The sequence below is a fragment of the Echeneis naucrates genome, chromosome 3, assembly GCF_900963305.1.
Source record: "Echeneis naucrates chromosome 3, fEcheNa1.1, whole genome shotgun sequence".
Classification (NCBI taxonomy): Eukaryota; Metazoa; Chordata; class Actinopteri; order Carangiformes; family Echeneidae; genus Echeneis; species Echeneis naucrates.
Window position 1 is genome coordinate 21,579,618 of NC_042513.1, and position 24,582 is coordinate 21,604,199.

Sequence of the window (24,582 nt, forward strand, 5' to 3'; positions counted from 1 at the left end):
CTATGTTGGTAAAATTGCTGTCTGTCAATAGCACGAGCTGCACTGATCACATCAGCATAGATTTTACACTGCACTGGCCTCGCTCTGTGTCAGTGTGTGCGCGTGTGCGTATATGTGTTCTTCAAGAGTTGAAAGATTGCGAGTGAAATGCCTTTGACACCTAAGTGGTTTTGAAGAGAGAACCTGTAAGCTTGGAAAGAAAAAAAAAAAGGAGGGGGGGGGAGAAAAAAGGATGGATTGATTTCAGATGGTCAATGATATGATAACAGAATGAGCGAATGAAGGAAGTCGCAAAGTGTAGGGCAGAGTGGAGAGAGGAGCGGGAAGACAAATAAAATTTGACCACCGCAAAGTGAATGAAGGATGACAAAATGCACGAGAGGGAGAAGGGCTTTTCAGAAGACATGGACGAGGAGGGCAGAGACGAAGGGAGGAGGACTTTTATGATAATTGAAGTTGTAACAGAGCCGAAGTCTCACTTCCACCTTAGACCAGGTTTTCACCTTATGTTTGTCTGTGTGTGTGTGTGTGTGTGTTGCTGATGTAATGACAAAGGGTTTTCCTGTGGGTTTAAGAACTGATGGCCAAGTATACTAGGAAAGACTACAGACCCATTTAAAACTGATGTCTGTATGAGTGTGTGTATCTATGTATATATTGCATATAAAAAAAGGAAAAGCGAGCAAGAGAAAGAAATGTCATTTTAGTGGAGTAAAACTACAGTAACGAAAGTAAATCAAATCAACACTGTCAGTAATCATCAGCATTGTATGTTCACACAAGAAAATCCAAAAAAAAACCCCAAAAAACTGTGAAAGTAGAAGTAAGGAGGGGAGGAGAGGAAGCGTGTGGAGTGTCATGCAGTGATGTGTGTTTAGACCAGAACAGATCAGAACAGCGCTGCCTGAGGCAGCAGGCAGGTGGCTGTCACTGGTGTGTGAATGAGTATGTGTTTCGGTGAGTGTTGGCGTGTGTGTGTGTGTGTACTGTAGGACCAGGCAACGTTTTTCCACATTCCTGAAAGTCTGATGAAAGCACTGCAGTGAAAGCACAGGTCATAACATTGTAAAATTTTGTGAAATAAACTGCCACCCTCAGAGAGTTTAATTAGAAAAGTTAGTAAAACCAAAAGCAGGGTTTTGGTATCTTGTCTAAAAGCACTGCCCCCAGTCATGTTGTACATCACTCTTACTAAAACACAAAACTTCAATCCATCTCACTCCTCGTCCTCCCACCCATGTTATCTGAATATGTCTCCTCTCCTGGCAAACACACACACAGTGCACAGTGTACGCGAAGGAGAGTGGACCACTTAGGCAGATCTCTCGTCACAGTTTTTTTCCATTATCGCTTCTTTCTAGCTGGGATGCAACCAGATGCCACTCAGACACAAATGCTCACACACACACTCACTCAGGACAGACGCTACAGGGCCAGATTTAGCTACAAGTTTCCCATGGGGGGAACACCAGACGCCACCAGTTGTCTGGCGCTCCCCTCCTCTGTTTCTCTGACCTCTCCTCTCGTCTCTAGCCCTCGCTCTGTCACTCGCTCTCTCCTCTAGTCATTGTCTACTTTTGCTCTCCCCTCCTTTCCTTATATTCTCCTTATTCAGTGTGTATCACGTCACCTGCTGCTTGTCATTTCATCTTTTTGTTTTTATGACCCTTTTGATTACTCTCATGTTTAAATAAGTGTGCCCTTTTTGAGAGACAACCTGACTGTGCATATGAGATGTGCACATCTTTGCCGATTGCTTTGTTTCTCAGCATAACTGCACATGTACGGATCAATGAGACTGGATATTCGCAGTCAGGATCATTGAGCTATAAGGAGAGTTATGACGATCACCACCAGCTGTGTACACACACACACACACACACACACACACACACACAAAAGCAGCACACAGACTGGGGTTTTCCACCCGATCTAACTCATTAGGTCTTAGAGGCCATGGGGAGCACGGCCAAAGTTGGCATGAGCTGTTAGTGTTTCTGTGTGTGCGTGTGTGTGTGTGTGTTTGTGTGTGTGTGTGTGTGTATGCGTGTGCGTGCGCATGTAGGGGCAGTGTGCCAAGGTTTATATTTGCAGTCCGTGGACTTTTCCCTCCAGTAGCCCACCATCTGAATCCAGCTGGCCGTTTACGGCATTACAGAAATGGAAGCTTTGGTTTTGGATGCAACACATTCTGTCTGTTTAACCACGATTCATCAGACGTGCCATCATCAAAGCTGCTCTGTTGTAAGGGAGCAAATCTGTCAATATGACCATATGTAGAGTAAACATGCATACTGAATATTGCTGGCTCCGGGATCGTGCGCCTCTGCCAAAGCCTTTCATGTTCAAATGTCTGATCTGTGTTTTGTATTCTGTACATGACATTTCCTCAAATTAGTACTGATGTTGAATATATTATGTATGTCTTACTCTGCCATTACTGCATATATGGAAGTAACTGTGACAGCTACGGTTATTACTTCAGCTTGTTTATGATTTTTTTTTTTCGAGAAAATTGTATTTTCTTTAACAGTGGTTAAAAATGATCTCACAAAACCTCTTACCTGCAATCATACAGCTGCTCTTTCACTCTTCCTTGGGTGGATACAAACCCCGCCCCTGTGACCTTTTGGTCTTCAGCTGACGCATCATTATGACCTCATTAAAAATGGACAGACAGCCATTGCCAGAGGGGAAGTTCTCATAATATAGTCAGGTCTTTTAATTGCCTCGCTCCACAAATTAGCTTCTACATATTGGTGGGTGGGTGCTCCAATGCACATTCCGTCCTCCAGTTTACCCCACACTTGTTTCCTCCTTTCCTCTCCTCTCCTCTCCTTTCCTTTCCTCTCAGTAGAGGGTGAGAAAATCCAATATCCCACACAGCACAAGGCTGAGCATTTGTGTGTGTGTGTGTGTGTGTATTCACACGATCAGGTGTGTGTTTAGAACGTGTAAAGAAACGCCTCCACTCTGAGTTGGTTTACTGACCCTCTGGCCTCTTGTTCTCCCCCCTCTCTCCGTTTCTCACACACACACACACACACACACACACACACACACACACTTCTTGCTGCCTCACTTGCTCTTCATCTCACCCTCTCTGTCTCCCAGGGCGACAAAGCTAATTTGAGGCAGATCTTGCCCTAAGGGGTAAACTACAGCAAACACACACACACACACACACACACACACTCATGTCATCCAACACACTTCCTCGCCACCCTTCTCGCTTTATCTTCACCTTTCTCCCGTGAGCTAGCCCCTGACAACCACAGTTAGCTCTGATGCTAACTGATCTAGCCAGTGACCATTATCATCTATTCAATTTCACTACAATGATGCTTCCACCCAGACGGTCTTCACGAAACACGGTAGGTGTTGTTTATAAGTGACGTATTTGCAAAACAGTGCAGGCTCAACTGGAGTATAACTCTGCTACTAGTCATGTTGTACATCACTCTTACATAGTAATATATTTTTTTTTAGAAATGCACCATTAACTCAATTGGCATGATGAAGCAAAATATTGCATTTGGCACTCAATTTATTTTAAAACTTTAAAATTGCCTTCTTTCCTGAACAAAACACATAAATATCTTAAAATATGAAATCAGCCACACAATTATGTGACTTCTATTATATTTTAGGACATGAAAAATATGTGCTTTAATAATTTATGAAAGTGGAAATATTTATATTTTGAGTTGTATATTTAGAATAGCCACAAGATGACAGGAAACTCTACTGTCAGTGTGGGTTGTCCACATTTATACATTTTACATTTATTCGCCTTTACCAGGTGTGAAAAACTACAGTATGTTAGCTGTCCCTTGTAGCTGTTGATCTTTTTCAAATTTCCCATGGGTTCAAAAGAAGTGAAAATAAAAAAAATATAAGAAAATGGATGTATCAATTTTCTAAATGACCCTTATACATATGTAGAGCGGGAGCGCCTGTACTGAATTCACCCCCAGCACAACAAATGGGGTGGATTTAGGCTGTCATGTTGATATATATATTTATACGTGTGTGTGTGTGTGTGTGTGTGTGTGTGTGCATGATATATGTATGTGGAGAAGGGACGCAGTGGCAACAAAAGGCAGCTATTTGTTTGCCTGCTCAGGACAGACACACACATTACCTTCAGCTACATGGGCACACACACAGACAGACAGAAAGAAGCTCTTTTTAAGTTTCATCTGTAATAAACTAAATCTGGGCTTACATTTGTTTTGAAGTGTTGTATTACAAAGAAATGATCAATAAAAACATATTCCCTTGTAAATGACATCTGTGTTTGCAGTTTATCGACAAGGCTGATGTGGTTTCTGTGTTGAGTAGGAAGTTGCACTCTAAGCTGTTGGAGCTGCCAATAATACATGCACTTACACATGTGTGTATTTGTGCGTTTGTGGCCACACACATATCCAGGAGATGAGAGATAGGTTCTGCCTATGTCAGATCAACTGGGAGAACAAGTGCTACAACAGCAGCTTGTGTGTCTGTGTGTTTGTGTGTAAAACACTGAGACAAAGAGGAACTGAGGAGTAAGAGAGAGAGAGATGAGGATGCTTTAGCAAGTCAAACACTGATCGCTGAAGGTTGTGATGGCGATGAGTTTTCCTGTCAATCTGTATTTTTGCTTTAGTGTCTGAAGCTGAAATGATGGTGAAGACTTTTTGTCACCTGATTTTGATCTTATCTCATTCTAGCCCTGCAAATATATTAGATGTTGAAAAATGTTTGTGTAGTTTAAATAAATATATATATTTATATATATATTAGTCAATACTTTGTGTTTGCAAAGGTTCTTGTGAAAGTGCCATAGGCACGTGTTTTTTTGTGATGTCTTTTTCAAGTTTTCGTATAGTGACGCTGAAGTGGAAGCTCCAAGTATGGGCCTTGTCATGCTGCAAACATAAAAACAGTCAGGTGAGGAGGAGAATGGATGGATGAAAGGCATAAGAGACGTGACACAATACAATGCATTTGATACAATACAATAACAATGAGTGGGAGAACTGGAGGGAGAGATGAAGACAGGAATGGATGGAGGGAGGGCCGGCAGGCGTCGGGCTGAAGCATGCTCCCTGACCACTTTAAGGAAGGGGGCGTAGGCCAGGTCTCCCATCAATTACAACCTTGACCCTCCTCTTTTCTCCTTTCTCTCTCTCGCACACTTTCTGCTTCATGCAACCATCCTCCCTCTGCTTCTCATCCTCCCTTGGTCCCTCTCCTCTGCTCCTATAAATCAATCTCTTCTCCCTCTCCTCCTCCCTCCCCCTAGATTTCCCCCACTCCACCCCACCCGCATGTATCTCTCTCTCTCTCTCTCTCTCCATCGTCTTCATCCCGCTCCACTCCTCTCCCTCCTTTCATCGTTGGAAGTGCAGTGGGAGCAGAAAGGTCAGAGGTGGGCAGACAAGAGGGAGAGAAAAAGGCAGAAGCAACGAGGGAGTGCAAAAATGAGAGAGTGAGTGTATTTAATCAAAGTGGTGTGGGGGAAGATAATATCTCTCTTTTTTTAACTTTCCACCACTGAACAACTGCTGAGTATGTGTATGTGTATGTGTGTGCGTGTGTGTGTGTGTGTAGAAATTGCCCTGTAATTTCTCTCTTTGCCTCATTTAAGTAACCTAAACCCAGTGAGTGTCAGGAAGTGGGTCCTTGTGTTTATCCAGGCTACATGGCCTCACCAGATTTTGTATGTGGATGTGTATGTGAAACGCACACGGAAAGAAGAGAAGAATGCAAATCAGTGTCAGCCATTGCTGAGATAATAAGGCACAGACGAGAGTCAGATAAAAGACAGGAACAGCTGTAAACACAGTATGAAAAAGACTGAAAACGGTGAGATGGACATTGAAGTGAGCCGGCAACAAGAAGCTCCTGATGCAGACTGAGACAGATTAAAATACGCAGAGTGAAAGGAATATTGAAAATGGTTTGAAGTGCTACATGTAATATTTCTCAGCATCAATCAATCAGTCCTACTTTGATAGGATATCTTGGTTACATTATGTTTGAATTGATGGTTGGCCTACATCTATGGCATTGCACGCACTTTTGTTTTCCTGATGCGATTGTATTTATTGTAATTACACTAACACTAATGGACCCTGCACTAATTTCAGTCAGGTTCTTGTCGAGTATGCGAAACCGTTGGCATTTTAGCAGATATGCAAATATATATTCTGGTTTCTGTCTGTTCCTGTGGACCGTGTATGTGTCCTTAATAAAGTTTTGATTGATTTATTGACACATCAAAATGGAATTAGGTTTGACATTCTTTCCTAAGCGTCAATGTTTACCTCTCCATAAGCCATGGAGAGAAACTGCAGCCATGCTCTAAAGGAATGTCTCTGGGTGTCATAAATCAAGCCAGCAGATCATTTACAAACTAAACACAGTGACAGATGATACAAAATGCCATATTGAGGCCAGTGGAAGCTGTCTCTTATCAGCACCGGCACAATTCATTGAAAAAACAAACATATCTAATATGCAAATTTGAAATGCTACATGTAGCATAGTTAATGAAGAAAGATAAGAAAGACATTTTTTTTTTATCCTTACCCTCCCTCAGCATGCCCACAGTCAGACACTTCATGAAGCGGCAGGCCTGGCATGACTTGCGTCTCCTCTTGGTGATCTCACATTCGTTGGTGGCTGGACAGCTGTACTCAATGTTGCCTGTGGCATGTAGACATGTTGCAGGAGGACAGGAAGAAAGGTTTCATTTCAGATAGATACATCAACGGACACATGGGCAGACAACATGCTAGTGAGCAGCACTCAACAAAGCCTACTGCATGAAGACAGAACCAAAAATAATCAGAGAGAGAAAAGATAGCTGGGGATAAACATGTGTATGATAAAATAATCCTTACTGAGTATTCACTTAACTACCTTAATCTGTGTCTATGAAGATGAAGTGCATGTGTCATGGCTGCAGCTCCCTGAGGTTGCGTGACTTGTTGTAGTTTGCTCAAGGGAACCGAGCTGAGGCTAAGATTATTAGTTGATGTAAGTCTATTAACTTAACAACCCTGGCCACCCTTAGCATGTTAGACACTAATACCGCTTTTACCTTTAATTATCACTTTCCTCCTGCTTCTTCTATCTGTCCTGAGGATAGCTAATTAGCATATTACTACAACATATTCAATATTTATGAAACCTTTATTTAGTTTTCCTCTGTTGTGCTATATGTTGTCCATTTCTTTTTGTATCGTCATGCCCTTTTCCTCAAAAGAATCTTAAATCATCTTGTCTGAATGATATTTAACAATCTACTTGTGTTTTTCCTCGTTTTCATCTCGGTTCTCCTTCATTTGGCTCAATTGTCTCCCACTTACAGTATCAATTTAATCCCACCCAGGTTAAAGCAAAGCACCATTATGGATTTGTGAAGGACTGTTTAGACTGTTACAGAATTACTAAGAGGGGTTTCTTTGTTTAGGAAGGTTTATTTATCCTGTGTGAACTATAAAACCTGTATTTTTCCTCTCCTCTGTGCCCAGCTGACAGCTCCAGGACCCCAGAAAACCAATGCATCTCCCGCTGAATCTGAGTAAACAGTGATCACTATTGACTGCTGCTGTGGAGAGGATGCTTCTCATTACTGGGCTGATTAAGGGGGCTAGTTAGCTTGGGAAGAGGCTAAATGCACAAACACTTCTTAATGGGTAACAAGATGCTCATTAATCGAACCTATTAGTTAAAATAAAGGCTAAACATGCTCAATGCTGTGGGAACCCATACAGTCTAATGGATACTACTAATGGGACTAGTTAGCTTAAACACAGCTTTTGCATGTGGCTGATAGAGGAGGAGCAGATTAATTCAGCAATTACTGAGCTTGAAGACTAAAAGGGCTAATGCTATGACAGAATCAGTGTCAATAAAGGGATAGTCAGTTTTTATTATCAGTTTAAGGCTAAACGGGCAAGAGCTGCAAAATGGATTGCTGCTGTAGGAAGCTACTTACAGAGGTGGTAGCACAGAGGCTTAATCTGTTCAATGTTCAGTGCAAAAATAAATAAATAAATAAATAAATAAAAGTTCGGCACATTGGTGGTGAGGAAGGGGACATCAACAAATAATATGGTAATATCGCTTCAATGACTCCTAAATACAAACAACAACATTTATGGAACTTCAATTTATGGCGTCTCAAGTCGCCAGTAATGATCCTCCTTACTATTTGACTAACATAAGTGTATTTGTATAAAAGGTGTTTGATATTATCGATGCTACATATCAAGACCGGCATGTGCTTTATCGTTCCACGCCGATATAAAGGTGTGATGTAGGAATGTGTAGCCTCATGTCATCTGGCTCTGTGCTCTTTGCATGCTCGGCCATACACATGCTGCTTTAGAATGAGGTCATGAGGTAGAAATTAATAGGAAAAAAGGCTTTATAACAGAATGTCATCTCTCGCTCTGTATTTTTTTTCCATCTTTATGTGTCTTACTTTGCACTGTGGTGGGCTTAGAGCGGAGAGGTCTTCCTATGTATAACGTGTAGGATGGTGTGAGTGTGTGTTGGTGTGAGAAAGGGGGTATATATGAGGGCCCCAAATCCTTTGCAATCTCCTTTGAGATGTGTGTGTATGTCCACCTGCTGCATGAGAATTGACCACTATTGTGCAGACTGTGTAATATGAATGTTTACGTGTGTGTTCTTCGGCCTGCTTTCCTCTCCGCATCTCTCTCTCTGCTTGTCCTAAAGTTACACAGAACGCCAACTTTGCCATGATCTAAACTCACCAGTGTTGTACTGTTTGCCTTCCTTTCTTTGTAACTCCTTAGTAAACAGTTTCAGCAGGACGATGACACAAAATATGCCGTAGGTAGAGCGTCACGAAGGACATGGTGACACGTTTTACCATTAACATTAAAAATAAACAAACATGCAAATACGTATTTTTAATGTAATTGAACTATTTAACTGCTTGTTTATTTCCTCTTTGGCAGTTTGAACTCATGCTTGTGTTACCTTCCCTCCTGCCATTCTCACTCTGCATCAGTACCATCTACTGTATCCCATCAGCTTTACTGCTCTCCTCCACTTTTGTCTGGCTCTGTCTTCCCATTTCATCACCCTATTCCTCCCTATCCCACACCTTTCCCTCCTCCTCACTCCCCTTCATCCCTCTCTCTCAATAAGGGAGTGATAGATGCAGGTTGTCAGGTGTCGCTGGACTGACGCCACAAAAACAGCAGCTGCCAGAGCCACTTCCTCCATGCTGTGACGCACACACACAGACACACACACAGCACTAATTTCTTCCTACATCTATGTGCCCAATTCCTTACACCTTCTCCTTTCTTCCTGTCATTCCTTGTCTGAAGTTATTATTTATCCTAAAGGGTGTCCTCCTCTCCTTTCCTCTCCTCTCCTCTCCTCTGCCATCCCGTGCTTTCCTCCCTGTCCAGCTGGAGGTGTTTTTTTGGTGATTACCTGCGGTTTTATTGGCTAATGGGTTGAAACATACCAATATGTCTGCTGCTGCCCATCTGAGGCTGGCCTTGCTTTCCAGCCAAGATACTCACACACACACTCACCCACAACCAAACATAAACACAGGCACATGTGCATTTGGATGAGCACAAACTCACACACAGACACATAGGCTAACACACATCCACACTGCCCATGGATGAGTTTGGCTGGCGTGGCAGCCAAAGATAATGTCATGACCCATTTGTTCCAAGACTGTTCAGGCTGCATCCAGACAGTAGTACTGTAGCACAAACATTGATTAAAAAAGTGTTGAGAATTGTGACTAACAATACTTTGGAATAGCAGATTTTCTCAACAACTTATTAACAAATAAAGTTGTGTCCAGTCAAGCTTGGAAAATTGCTGACATAAATATATGGACAGTAAGCTATTAGCAATTTCTTATTTATATCAATCAAGCAATGTTGATTCAGACCTTCCTCTTTTTCATTTGTGAGTACAATCCACTCTGGGGATTTGCATGCTTTACTCCATCTGCTGTATTTCACCTCAACCTTTCGTGACAACTGTCCTGCGACTTGCTTTGCCAAAGTCTTAACCCTGAACTACTATCTCTAACCTTTGTGATCTGCAACATGTCCATTACAGGAGACCAGAGGATTACAAATACAGTGAAAGCAAAGAGAAGGAGTCAGAGAGGTAACAGTTCACTGCTTTTAATCTATGTAAGGTCAAACTCTGAAGAGGCACCATATCTATGTTTGCTCGGCTATTGTATTTAATTTGTAACCGCGTCTACACTTGTGTAACCTTATCAAGCCCTCTAAATAAAATGAGAAATCTGGAATTGGTCAAATATTAAACAAAGCAGTGATGACACATTCGGGGTGAAATCGACCCAAAGAGTGACAACAAGGTCATGTGTGTGACTGTCTGTGTGTATTGTGGTCGCTGTGTCCTAATGTGAGTTTGTGCGTGTGAACATGTCTCTTTCTTTAAATCTTTATGTGTGCGCTCCAATCTCTTTGTCAGGATTTCACCGTGATCTATCTCATCCCATAATAAACACACACAGGTCATCTCTAGGTAGTGGTGACCATCTAGTGGATGCAGGACTTTCATACACACACACACACACACACACACACACACGTCTCTCTTTTGCTCTCTCTGGGGCTTTACTGGGAAAGCTGCTTATCGGGGGCAAAAGAAAGCAGCGACAGATAGGTGGAAGGATGGAAAGGCAGATAGATGAATCCTGTCTGATGTGACTGACTGACTGACTCAGTGGATCGATGAGGGCTGGCTGTCTGACTGGTAGTTTGGTTTTTGTCCTAGCACACTGACTGATGAAAGGGGGACCCTGATTAATTATTATCATATATAATGAGAAGATTAAAGGTTATTATTCAAACAAAAAGCCTTTGATTGTTCAACACCTTTTCTCTAATTTCCTATACATACAAGGACTTCGGATTATATGCTATTTCTTTTTTATTGTCAACAACTGCCATGAAATAAGTAAAAGCAAAGTGAGGAATTGCCTGTGTAACCAGTGTCTGATACAGCTGTTTCTTCTCTGCCACTGAGCTTCATTGTCAAAAGATTGTTTTCCATCTATATGTCAGCGCAGTTTTCTTTGAGCCATTCCTCCAGTCTATACATTCTCTGGCTGCAGTATCCAAAATAACCAATGCTGTCTGGCTTTTTTCCTCAGTGATATGTGCATTAAACTATTCTTTATGTTCTATAAATCCTGAAATATATCCAAGCTCGAGGCCACAGATAGAGCTAAAAAATTGTGAGATAAAATTAACACTGTCCATTTCAGCAATTTTAAATAAAAGTTTGGATTTGGTAAACTGTAGAATATTGCTGCCCTTCCCTTTAATGTTATTTTGTGAAACAAGTAAAACATATAGTGTCTGTTCTGGATCAAAATCTGTATAAACACTGATTAATTCATCAGAATTTATTTTGCGTTTTGTGAAAACATTAGGTGAACAACTTAAAAGACTTTTTTATTTCATAAATGACCAAAGATGAAAGATTTTTACACTGACTGTCTGTAAGCCTGACCTATCGTATGATAACAAGGCTAAATGAAGGACAAGAAAAGGTGATCAAGGTGTGGTTTAACTGAATAGCCACAAAATATAGATCAAATACTTGTGCACTACCTGAACTACCTCTAACCCCAACAAGACATGCGTGAGGGATTACTGGGCCTAATTCCTGGCACCCTTCTCATCATGCGGATTACTGCTCTATCCCTTTCTCCTCCACCCTTAAACTGAACTCCTGACCCTGCAGACATGACCTACGGCCTTCCTATGACACAACGTCATATACGAGACAACAGGCTTATGGCTTACACTCTTCCTGTGAGGCATAAGCAGGAAGATCTAGGAATGCAAACACTATCTGGAAATTACTTTTTTTCTCTGGATGACAAAGGAGTCAAGGTTCAGAGTGAAATGGGGGCATGTAAAGAAATCGGTCTGTATGAGTGAACTAAAAGTAAAAAAAAAAAACTGGTGGACTGGTGGTCGTCCCTGTGGCTCACTTATAGCAGACAATGGAAGACACATGTTCCAGACATAAAAATCTAGGTTCATATTTGGCCTGGGGCTTTTTTTATTGTATGTCCTGGATCTAATATAGCAACCCTGGTGTAGGTGCATGGTTGGGAGAGTGTTAAAAAAAAAAAATCAGCTTCGTTAAAGGTGTTTTAGTTGTGTGCAAGATTTCTCTCAATGGTTGCTCCTTTTTAATGTAAGGAGCACTTTAACTTTAACCTTTGACCTTGAACTGTTATATGATATACTCTGATGTATTTATCACCACTTTCATACATACATGAATGCAAATTTAGACGAAGTCAATTTGATATAATACAATTTTGTTGATAGTCTTCACAGTTTGTCACTGAGTCAGTTCTACACCAAATGGATCACAACTGATTGTAATGATTGTATTTTAAATCTAAAACAACAGAGGCTGAAAACATGGTTTAAAAAGCGTAGCCATTACGACCGAGAATACGGGAGAAAGGACAGAAAGGGAGACAGACAAACAAAATGGAAGCCAACCTTGGATGGTACGTTTGAAGAAGGCTTTGCAGGCCTCACAGGATGCCACTCCGTAGTGGTACCCTGATGCAATGTCCCCGCACACCAGACACAGCCTCTTAGGCATCGAATTCAGCATGTACTCGCACTTAATCTGTGAATCTTCCCCGATTGTTGACGAACAGTCCTCATAACGCTTTGATCCGGGGCCGCCAGCAGGACCCAGGGGCCCTGCGTTGGAGCCATATAGGCTCGGGGAGTCTAGGCCATTGGGGTGACCGTTCATCGTGGACGAATATGAGCCTGAAGCGTCACTGGAGCCACCAGGGGAGTGATGATTTAGACTGTCAGTCAGGGAAGCAGGACTAGACGGCTCAGTCTTTATATAAGAGGACGGACAGTTGGACTCAAGGTGGCGCTCCTTACTGGACATTCTGCAGAGAAGCCTGAGGCAGTGAGACAGGAAGAAATAGAAAAAGACCAGGAAGAACATTATTAAAGGAAAATACAAATATGATGGGTATTTCTAGATAAAAACCTTGGGAGGAAAGCGTCAGAGGAAAAACTGTACTCAAGGAAAAATGAGAAAAGAAGATACAGTGATGCCCTCAAAAGAAACTCACAACTGGGAGTTGTTTTTTTTTTTTTTTTTTCCACAGAGCAAAGTTAATTCTATAAATGAAAAACACACAAATCAATCGAACATGAGATTCGATTTTTGTATTTGTTACGTAAAAGACAGGGGGAGAAGATAAAGACAGAAAGAGGCTGAAATTAAAAAAAGAGATTGTGCTTCATTCGTGAAACCACATGTAAGAGAGAGGAGCAGAGAAGCCCCTGAAGCAACACACAGTCACACAAACACATTCGCATGCTCTGGGCTGCTGGTCATCCGTCACTCTCCAGTCAATAGCAGTTTGTTCTACATGAAGGTAATCAGTAAGCAGCCTCTCCGCTGCTCAATCATCCCAAAGACAGCCACACACATAAATGGACACACACACACACACACACACACACACACTCATGCATGGTAATATTAAAAAACACACGATCTTTTTAAGATTTTCAGGTAAACCTTACAATATAAAACTTTCTTAGAATAAAATAATAATAAAAAAAAAAAACTATCAATAAAAGAAAATATCTACTAATCAGTGCCGGGCTAGAACTGTATTCCTGTTCTAATCTCTTGTTCTTCTCTGCTGACTCTTCTTTCCTCGATCCTGCTTCCCTTGCTCTCTCCGTGTCTGCTTTCCCTTCTTCCTCTCCCCAAGGAGGCTGACTGGTGTCTTGTTAATGGCAGTTGTAATTAACAGCTATCTTCTCTCTGTCCATATCTCTCCATCCCTCTCTTTGTCTACCTTACTATCTATCTGCCTGTCTCCCTATCACTTCCTATTCAACGCCATCTCTCTCTTTCTCTTCCTTTTTGCATTACCACTCTCTATCCCTCTAACCCTTCCCTCCCTCCCTTCTCTCTCATTTCATTGTTAAAAGCAAAAAGCACAAAAGGGGTTTTTAATTAAGGCAGGATGCTGCTAAACGAGGGGCTTCTAAAGTCCAGTCGGCCTGTAAAAGATCCCTGTTCTACAGGGACCCATAAAACACAGACAGTGTCTTGACAGAGAATGGAGAGCCACTCGGGTGAAGGAAGGGGTGGGAGAATGGATGTAGACAGGAAAACAGCTCGGCAAAGACAGACAGGCAGAGATTGTCGGGGTGGTGGAGCTGCAATGACTAATGATAGTAAAATGACGGACAGCACTTTCAGATCTGGTTGTTTGGTTTTTAATGAGCTGCAGAGATTTCATGTATTTGATGTGCAGTTTGTTTTAGCCAAATCCGCAAGTCTGCTGTGAGGCAGCCGCGCTCCTTCCCCAAACAATCTGCGCTTTCTTTTGTGGCACTTTTTCCCTTTCATTAAGTGACATGACATTTATGATATAGCCTACAGTACTTTGGCCTTTCCCCTCTTTTCATCATATATTTTACTCCCTCCATCCTTTCCTCCTCCCCTTTATTAATCCTGGCTTTGTGGTATTCACCAATGTCTATAAATCCATTTATCTGATGCTACGGTAGGCCTTTAGTTTAAAAAGAGAGAGACACTCAGAGGTTTAGGACACAAATCAAAAAAGAAGAAGGGATGAAACAGGACAGAGAGGGCTGGTGGTGGGAAACAGAAGGAGAAAACATATTAGGTGATAGAATTATCAAGGGAGAAGTAAATGTAAATGTGGAAAAGAGGGATAGGAAGATGAGAGCTTGTCAGTGTTCCAGTAGAGGGAGAGGAAACAGTGGTGACAGAAAAAGAGAGTAGACCCATTTAAGTAGATGATGTGATGGTGATGATTTAATCTCTCCTTTTTCACTCTTTATGCTCTTTTGTGCCCCCTCACTTCAACCGTCAATCCCTCTGAGTACCATTAAGTGAAAGAGTTTTAGTGCCAAAAGATCTCAGGTGCTTTTTTCCTTCTCTCTCTCTCAAACTCTCATCTATCTCGCTTTCCCTCCCTCCTCTTTGCACCATCTCTCCTCTGCTTTTCCTCTATCAGCTCTCTCTCTCTCTCTCTCTCTCTCTCTCACTCTCACACACACACACACACTTTGGTTATAAATGAAAAATAATGGCAGTAGAAGGGGGAGGAATAAAAAGAATAAAAAAAGAAGACATGCGTGCACAGAAGAGGAGCAGAGGAAAGAAGATTAAGAAATCACAGCCAGTGCGCCGTGCGGAGCGCGAGGTTGAATGCATTTATGTATGTATGTTATCAGTATAATTATGGCACTATGTAGCGACGGCTCAGTGCTGAAAGAGCAATCTTATTGTGCCTGTCTGCTCTTCAGACGAATAAGGAGAGAGAAGGAAAGGGGGTGGGTCTCATTTTTAATCAATGCTTTATATTTTTAGGTGTTTAAAGAGATTTACATAAAGAGGAAGAGGCTTGAGTGTGTTTCCTTCTCTTCGTGTATTCTCACAAAGATGTAAGCAGTGCGTTATGAGAAGATTCTAGTAAAAGCCAAAAAACAGCAATAATCCCATTCTGGTATTAACTGTTTTATGTCATTCTGTTATTTAAAAATATAGTTTTGTACACTTTTACACACTTCAGTGAAAAGAACCAGATTGGGAAGAACCATATTATAACACTTTTTGAATTAAGGAAAAGGAATCAACTTGTGTGTCTGTCCTCAAATTGTCATAATCACCAAATTATATCAACCAATTTATTTTCAAATTTAGTTTACCTCCGATTTACTTGATGTCATTCTTAGGGTGAGTTTTTACATATTTCATTTAAATTCATACAGAAACAAAAGGAGTGCTAATATCTCAATGTAAATTTATATTTTTATTTGGGCAACATTTTCAATCGAACTATGATAAAATTACATATTGGAAGTGGTTTCACAGTTTGAGTTTATCGTAGTGTGAATCTTTTTCAGCAAGAGACGGATTTACAGTAAGAAAAAGGCCACACAGAAGAGTTTTAATAAAACGAGCCACAGTCAAAAACAGTCAAAGCAAGGGGACAAAAGTGGATGTTTAGTTCCTGCCAGCATCAAATATTCACCAAGCCTATTTACCTGTCTGATACTGAGAGCCAACGCTCTCTCTCTCACACACACACACACACACACAAAAACACACTCGTTGAGATTACCACCTTCCCTTGTCTCTATTTCCAGCCCAATCCCTGTCATTTTCTCTTTCTCTTCTCATTTCTGACTTCTTCACCGTGACTCATGAAACAGAGATAAACATGTGGAGGCACTGAAAGAAAGCACGACGGAAAACATAGAATGATGCGTAGGAGGTGAGGAAAGCAAGAAAGAATGAATGAAAGAAGTAAAGAAACAAAGAAAAAAGTGTTTTTTTTTTTTTTTTTCTCTTCAGTGTGTTTTGAAGGAAGGTGGGCCACTTTAGTATGACAAGCTGTCATTAGAGTGGTGGGCTGATGCAGCGCCCTGACAACTGGCAGGGACAAACATACAATCATCGTATTAGAGCAACTACTCTCAGCCTCACTGTGCGTCTCTGTACAGTGCACTGTGTGCTCCTTCACTCCGTGTGCACCGGCACTCTTTTATTATATACAATCTTCGTATGGCTGCTACACTAGATGGCAGCCATAAACACAAACTGATCCTTAAACAACTTCCAACTGTTTTTGCATTCCCTCTAGGCCAGAGAAGAGAAGAGGAGAGAGCTGTGGAGATTTACTAAGGTTAAGTCAACGTTGCCATGAGCCCGACAAAAATGTTATTGTAAATAACAATTATTAATCATAAAGAGTCTTGGGTTAGGCCATTAAGTCATTTTTATTCTAACAATGAACATTGCTTTGTGTTAGACTACTCCTTGACAAACTTCAGTGCCCGAAAGTGTAGAGGAACGAAACAACTCACTCCACTGACAGTATTTTTAAAACCACACTCCCCCGGACAAAGCAGTAAAAATGAGTATAGCGGAAGAAAGCAGCGAGGGAAGAGAAGTGGTAGCAGTGGAGACAGGGAAGGGAGAAGTGCTGACAGTGTCGCTACCACGGCTTGGCTAATACCTTTCCATCATACCAAGCATTGTGCTCTCGAGGCTGATAAGAACATGCAGTCCAATAAGCAAAGAGAAAAAGAAAAAGAAAGAGAGAAAACCTTCCACAATTCTATCTAGATGATACAGGCAGTGCTTTGGGATGGATGGGAGAATGATGGAGGTATGGAGGACAGCAGAGAAACTACATTGAATTAAAGAATGGAGTGAGGAAGGGAAAAAAATGTCTTTAGATTTCCATAGTTAAATGAACAGAACGATTTCATCAATAGACTGAATTGCTCTTTGGGCCCTCGCACTCATCTGTTTATTTTTCCCTCTTTGCTCTGATTCTCTCTCTAGTTTATTCCCTTTCCAATGCTCTCTTATCTGTGGAGGGTTGTTGAACTGCTTGTGAGCTTGTTAGTCTGATACACGAAAAGGTGATGTACACACATAAACACACACACACACACATACAAGCTTTGGTGCCCGCATTGGTTGAAAAGGAATCAGTTACCGGTGTTGTTGTTGAAGAAATCACAGTGAGAACACACTTTCTATTTTCAGAAACTGGTGGAAAGAAAAAACTTTTTAGTGTGACCTTATTAGCTATTAATTGGAGCTATACTTTTAAACGCAGTGTTTGTGTAGTTCTTCGGCGGAGAAATGGAACACAGGATTGAAAGAATAATCTGTGTGCTGCTGCGTAGTGTTGTCAGCGTTTGTGCGAATGTGTGTGAGTTCAGCTCCATAGACTGGGAGTGTGTAGATGATTATAGTTGTTTTCAGGGACAAAAATGAATAAAATCCAAAATAAAAACTCATGCAGCGACAGTCAATCCAAACCACTCTCCCTCCCACTGAGCTCTCTCTCGCCCCTTTCCGTCCTGCTCCTTTTGGGTCTCTCTCTCTCTCTCTCTCGTTGTTTCTACTTCTCACTCACATACACACTATCATTGCCTCACTTGCTTCCTTGTACAGCCACACCCCATCACACACACCACCTTACACCCCACTCCAACACACACACACACGCCAGGGAGCAGATCAATTGTTACAGTGTTAGTCGGGCAGGAAACCTGTAATTCACTTCATTGGCTGCAGAATAAACCCCTGATTACATACAATCAATGTGATAATGGCTAAAACACATTCTGCCCAATGGGCTGTTGGGCTGTAAAGACCAGCACAAGAGAGGAAATGTGAGTGTGTGTCTATATCCCTGAGTGTATGTGCTTGTGATAGTGTGTTGACACACAAAGACTCCTAGTAAGTATGAATCTCGATGTGACAAACACATACCTATATATCTGTGCTGGGCACAGCAATCCTTATAAACTCCACACAGGCACAGGTGTGAAATGAATTGGGAAAGACTTTCAGAGGCACACTGGTGGGGCTAAAGCTGTTATAATGCATCCTGGGGTTTGTAAAGTTTACACACACGCGCACACAAGCTCCAGATGTGAATGGTTCAACTGCGGCACACAGAGCACACAGGGCAGCCTCAGCCACACACTATTGATTAAGAATCATCTGCTTCCCAAACTGCAAACTATTTGGGAATATCATGTTTAAGGTCTGTGATATCAACTCAATGCAATTCATTCATTCATTCATTCTATCTTCCACCGCTTATATGTTTCTGAATCATGGGGGATGCTGGTGCCAATCCCAGCTCACATTAGGCACGTGCGGGGTGCACGGGCCTAATGTGAGCCACTCACAGATCACCAATTAACCTAAACACCAACTAATCTAACCATCTTTGGGTGATGGGAGGAAACCCAGACAGGCACAGGGAGAACATACGGACGCAACATACGCACAGAAAGGCATCAGGCACCAGGCCGGGAACCCAATTCACAATCTTCTTGTTGTGGGGCAACAGCGCTGACCACTCTGCTGCTGTGCTCCCCGTCAATGCAATCTTTGTGCCTTAAATTATTTCACGGTACTGTTATTTAAACAGTCACACTTTTACTCTGGTCTCTAATTTCACAATTCATTTGTCTCTCAAAGTCATACATGACCCGTATACAGGACCATTTAGATCTGAGTCTGACTGTGTGGCGTTGTGTCATCGTTACAGTAAGAGAAAAAATATGAGGAGGGTAGGCTTGTTCACAGCCAAACCAGAAGCCAGCGCACTGCTAACCCTGCGTGCATGTGTGAGTGAGTGTGTCAGATGGGAATCTTGATGATTTAGGTCATTTTCTTGTGGAGCAGTTGCTGATAAGTGTGTTGCTGCCAGGCACTATCTTTGTCACCATGTCTCTCTCCCTCCGTACCTTTCTCTTTGTCTCTCTCCCTCTCTCTCTCTCTCCGTCACCGTTATCTGCTGTGTGTCATTGTATTTGTAAGGGTGGCTGTCTACTGTAAGAACAGTGCTTCAAACCTCGGAAACAGCTAAACTCCATCCAGTGGAGCTGCACATCTGGAACACGCTCAACACCAACTGTCTGTTAACTAGATTAAAGTACCTATTTGATAAATAAACAATACACAGGTTTCTGCAAATTAGATGTCTAATTCAGTTCTGTTTTGAGCCTTGGCAGACTAAACTGTATACCATGTACTTGTAGTGACCTCCAGCCTTTTACTGGAAGGACTGAAGAGTGGAAATCAATGAAATTACTGAATGCATCCTCTTGTTAGGTAAACCGTTTATAGAAGACACTGCATCTGGCAAACATGAAATTACTAATCCTTCTTTTCATGAAAATATATAATGAAACATTCCATTTAAATAATGTGCACAAAAGAATCTAATGCGCCTGATTGCATTTTTCAAACTGCCTATTCACATGATATTGTTGATAATTAAATTGTGCAGGGGTGCACGGGATATAAATTGTTGGCTTGCGCCTTTATAAAAGGAAGGTCATTGATCAAGGTTAGTGTTTGTTTCTCTATGTGTGTGTGTGAGTGTGGATTAGCTGTGTTATCACTAAGCATTAGGGGTGCAACAGCCCTTCCAAACACTTACTGACACTTGCCGTTGTCACTGACACGCGCGCATTCTTACGCACTCCCATAAACACATACGTGCACACAGCCCCTGTTTATGTATAGTGAGATGTGCATCTCTCCTTTCCACTCTCTAAAGTCCAGACAGATAGAGACCAGGCAAGATGCTGTATCAATCAAAATTGCACAGAAGTATAATAATAAAAAAAAGTGTTTAAAAAAAAAAATATTCACCATCGGATTAAAAACACATTTTATTAAGCAGATGGTGAAAGAGGATTTCCACTCTAGTAAATATGACAGGGCTTTCAGATGTGACATGGGAGGGAGGGAGGAGGGGGGGGGTATTGACAAGGAGGGAATGGGGAAAAAGAGTGAAATGCTGCAAAAGTAAGAGAGAGAAAGAGAGAGAGAGAAGTAAAAAAGGGGATGGTAAAAGTGGAATAAAAGAGAAAGGAAATTTGGCGAAGAGAGAAGGAGAGAGGAGAGGAGGAAAAGGAGAGAGGAGGGGGGAGGAGAGGAGGAAAAGGAGAGAGGAGGGGGAGGAGAGGAGGAAAAGGAGAGAGGAGTGGGGAGGAGAGGAGGAAAAGGAGAGAGGAGGGGGGAGGAGAGGAGGAAAAGGAGAGAGGAGGAGGAGAGGAGGAGAGGAGAGAGGAGAGGGAGAGGAGGAAAAGGAGAGAGGAGGAGGAGAGGAGAGGAGAGGAGGACAAGGAGAGGAGGAAAAGGGGGGAGGAGGAGGGGGGAGGAGAGGAGGAAAGGTGGGGGGGGGGGGGGGGGGGGGGGAGGAGGAGGGGGAGGAGAGGAGAGCTGCATTCTTTAAGCAGATCAGATTTGGGGAAATTGGGCTGTCACTACAGGACTGTGATGATTTACACCTATCCATCACAGGGAGAGGGGAGAGAAGCAGTGCCACAGTATGTACAATGAGGCACAGCATCTGTAAAAACTGAGAAAAGCCGGTTCACTGCTTACCTTCAAAATTCTTGAAATATATGATTTTAGAGAAAGCAGAGAAGCACATGTTGAGCGACTATGAGAAATTGTGACTTTCCAGAGTTAACAACGTCATTATATCTACTATATGATTACAGTAAGTGACAGAAACTGTGGGTCGATCAAACTGGATGCCATAGATTATATCTTGACATGAATTTAAATACTAAGTGTCCCACTAAGTGTTTGAAAAAAATATCTGAAAGTGAGCTCACAGCCCACACAAACATTTGCCTATAGCAGGTTCTGCACTGAATTGATCCCTGTTGTCGCGAGCCGCTGCCTCTGCTGCTGCTGTTGCTGACACTTGTCCCCTCTGCCTCCTCGCCCGATCTTCCCTCTCCCTCCCCCATCCTTCCTCCCCCTCTCTGCTGGCTGATGCACCTTACAGCCTCGCTCCTGGACCATCTGTTAGGGAATCTAATTCACATCCAGTCATAATCAGGTTTGCTGGATTGCCCACTGTCTCTGCCTACCGCTGTCGCTCTCTGTCTATCTCTGTCTCTTTCTGGCGTGCCTGCTTCTCTCTGTGCATTTCATATTCTGTTTGATTGTCCATCACTCCACTTTGCTCCCTTTTGCAACAGTAGAAAAATAAATGGTATGTGCCATTTGAAATGTGTTTATTTGGCCAGTTGATAAACATACATCTTTTTCCCTCCAGATAGAGCCAATAAATCTGCTCTAGTCTTGTCTGATCTTACATAATTTCATTCAATTACTGTATAATCATTTGACATTACTACTCATTACCACTCACTCGTGTTTGTCTCTGCAGCGGTGACCTTGCTTTTGCATGGTTTTAAATTTTGCTGTCCTGAACATCATGGTTGTCTTTGAGTCTACTTGCAAATAGAATTTTTTTTAAACAAAGCTTCGAAGCATTTTAAACGTAAAAATAAATTAATGGGCATCGATGTTGCACTGAATGGACAAAATGAAGCAGTGTATCTACACAGGATGTTAACTGTTTAACGTTTATGTGTGTGTTTGTTGATGACTGAGAATAAGGTAAGTTGAGGTGAAGGGGGTGGAAGTTAATGAGAGGTGAGTGTCTGAAACCCTCGCTCTCTCTCTCTCTCTCTCTCTCTCTCTCTGTGCACCAGCAGTAATCCTCTTCTATAAATCTGCAATCCAATCAGCGTTGTCCACACTTAGACACACATACATGCATTCACATTCACACACACACACACAAAAACACACACAGCTCTCTCACACACACACAGCTCTTGGAAGGCCCATCTGTGTGTTAAGGCAATCTACTTTATCATTATGATTACATTGGGCTCAGTTTACAGCAAAGTAAGTGTGTGTGTGTGTGTGTGTGTGTGTGTGTGTGTGTGTGTGTGTGTGTGTGTGTATGTTCATGCGCACCCAGACTGCCTGACATTAATCACATTCCCATGGTTTGATGGCCCAAATAAAAATAGGAATAATATTCTTGCTGTCCAATGAAAACTGGAGATCTCCAAAAACAATTCAGGAATTCCTTCAGAATTCAGGAAAGTTGTCAGTTGAGAAAAAGATCCAGGAAGTTTTTAAATTAAACAATCTGAGTTCAGCGATGTAATGAGAAAGAATGACATTTACAACAATTCACATGCACTTCAAAGAATATAAACACTGCTTAATAAAGAGTGAATTGAAAGTGGACTTTGGAGTCAAGTGTCTGTGTGTATGTATGTGTGTGAATGTTTATGTCAAGAGTGTGACTAAATCCCATTAACACAGTTGGAGGTCAGGTATCCTGGCGTGAGTGTTTATGTGACTTTTCACAGCATGTGTGTGTCTGCTCCTTCTTCTCTGTGTGCGTCGGTGAAACGCACACATGTTTTTTGTGAGAGGTTAAATTCAGGCCATTTCTAATCGGTGGTACATTTCATCAAATGTTATCATTTAGTCCCTAATTATTTATTTTTTGTTTTAATGCATTTCTTCTTGGGTTTATTTTTATTGACGTCCTATTGACATGTCTCAGTAGGAAAAGCACAGGATTAATTAAACAAGTCAATGGTGGCTGGATTCCACCAGGCTGCATCAGTTTCAGGATCCTGATCCTGCTTCATGCAGGCTCACTGTCACACAGTTATGACTTACTGTGACACTAATAGAACAGAGGAATGGCTCGTGTTGGTGGTAAAACACATTTCCTGCTGTGACAAGTCAAAGCTGTAAAAAGAGCCTATAGTGAGTATATTCTTTATGATAAATTGCAAATAATGAGGCGTTTTTGTTTTGATTCACAACCATCACATATTCCTGGATCGCCTCATTTCAGTAGACGTCTTGAGGGAAATTTTGCGGTGGTAAAATTTAGCAGCTCCTGTTCGTGCTGTTATTGTCTGAGGCGTACAGTAGTAATTGTAGTTTGACTTGATCTGAAAGCTGGCCCAATGTTGGAGGAAATCACGTTTCCTAGTTGTGTGTGTCCATCTGTGTGTGTGAATATAGTGTGACTTCAAGCCATGGCGTGACTTGCTAGCCCCTGGCAAACCTTTACACCTTTCATCACCAAACTTCAGCGGCTGCCAACACGCGCGCACACACACACACACACACACACACATTTACTCACTCTCACACTGTGCTAGTAGCACTCCTCTTGGTGATTGGCTGAGAGTCTGCGTGAGAATGGCTTGCCAGACCTCTAATTGGCTTGACCCAGACTAACCCTGAAATCCTATTGGACTAAGATTTCCCAGTCTACAGCACACATACACACAACAAACACACTCACACACACACACACACCCCAAAATTAAAGGTCTTTACGAAACCCAACAATGGACTAATCAATAGTTGTCTAATAGTCTGTGCAATATTGCAACATGTTAATAAACAATAATCATACACAATAATAATGTTCACTAACATAATTGTGTCAGCCGGTGAGATAATGAAGCATGCTACTGTTTCAGTACAAAAAAGGTCAAAAACACATACAGGGCAAGAAAAGACAGTCCTTGAAAAAAGACACACACACACATATATATATATTGGCAGTGCCTTGTCACAACAAGTTAAGGTGAGAAAATATAAATATAAACACAGCACAAAGAACACTTCTTGTATTTAAAATGGAAGAGTACAATAACCCTGTTTCTGCATTATGATAATTAGACTCAAAACACATACTTACAGTTCTGAAATCTGTGCTAATGTGTCTATTGCTTATCCAGAAAATTTCAGAAAGACGCAGAGAAGGAGAGATGAAGGAAGAATATGAAGAGAGACAAAGTGTGCCTGTTTCATGTGTCACCCATTTGCTCTGTTTTGACATGAAACATGCAGCATATTTACAGTTTCAGTTCTAAAAGCGGACCCCAGCAGCCCTCTGCTTCACCTGCCCGCAATCACACAAACTGGTGTGAGAACCGGTTTGCATCCGAAAGCTTTAGAGTAAAATTCCCCTTTTGTTGAAGCTTCTCTGTCCTTCAACTGAATGACGCTTCTGTGCTGCTGCAACACATTTGCACTACTTAAGTGTCCTTGAGCCAGAAGTTGAATGCTGCTATCTTGTGATACTCTTTACAT

The 24,582-nt window shown here is 41.8% G+C and overlaps 1 protein-coding gene across 4 annotated transcripts in view; it reads right to left on the reverse strand.

Annotated features, from left to right (window-relative positions):
- esrrga (estrogen-related receptor gamma a) overlaps window positions 1–24,258 on the reverse strand; it is a 53,758-nt gene extending 29,500 nt beyond the window's left edge. For 2 of the 4 annotated variants that reach the window (XM_029498017.1, XM_029498016.1), the window contains exons 1-3: window positions 24,188–24,258; window positions 12,567–12,991; window positions 6,580–6,696 (exon numbers count right to left, since the gene is read on the reverse strand). In XM_029498017.1, coding sequence (XP_029353877.1) covers window positions 6,580–6,696; window positions 12,567–12,978 — 529 coding nt within the window. In that variant the 5' untranslated portion in view covers window positions 12,979–12,991; window positions 24,188–24,258. Of the gene's footprint in view, window positions 1–6,579; window positions 6,706–12,563; window positions 12,992–24,187 lie in introns of those variants that run through there. The other 2 variants (XM_029498018.1, XM_029498019.1) reach the window with 2 other exon arrangements.
- Window positions 24,259–24,582: the final 324 nt, after the last annotated feature.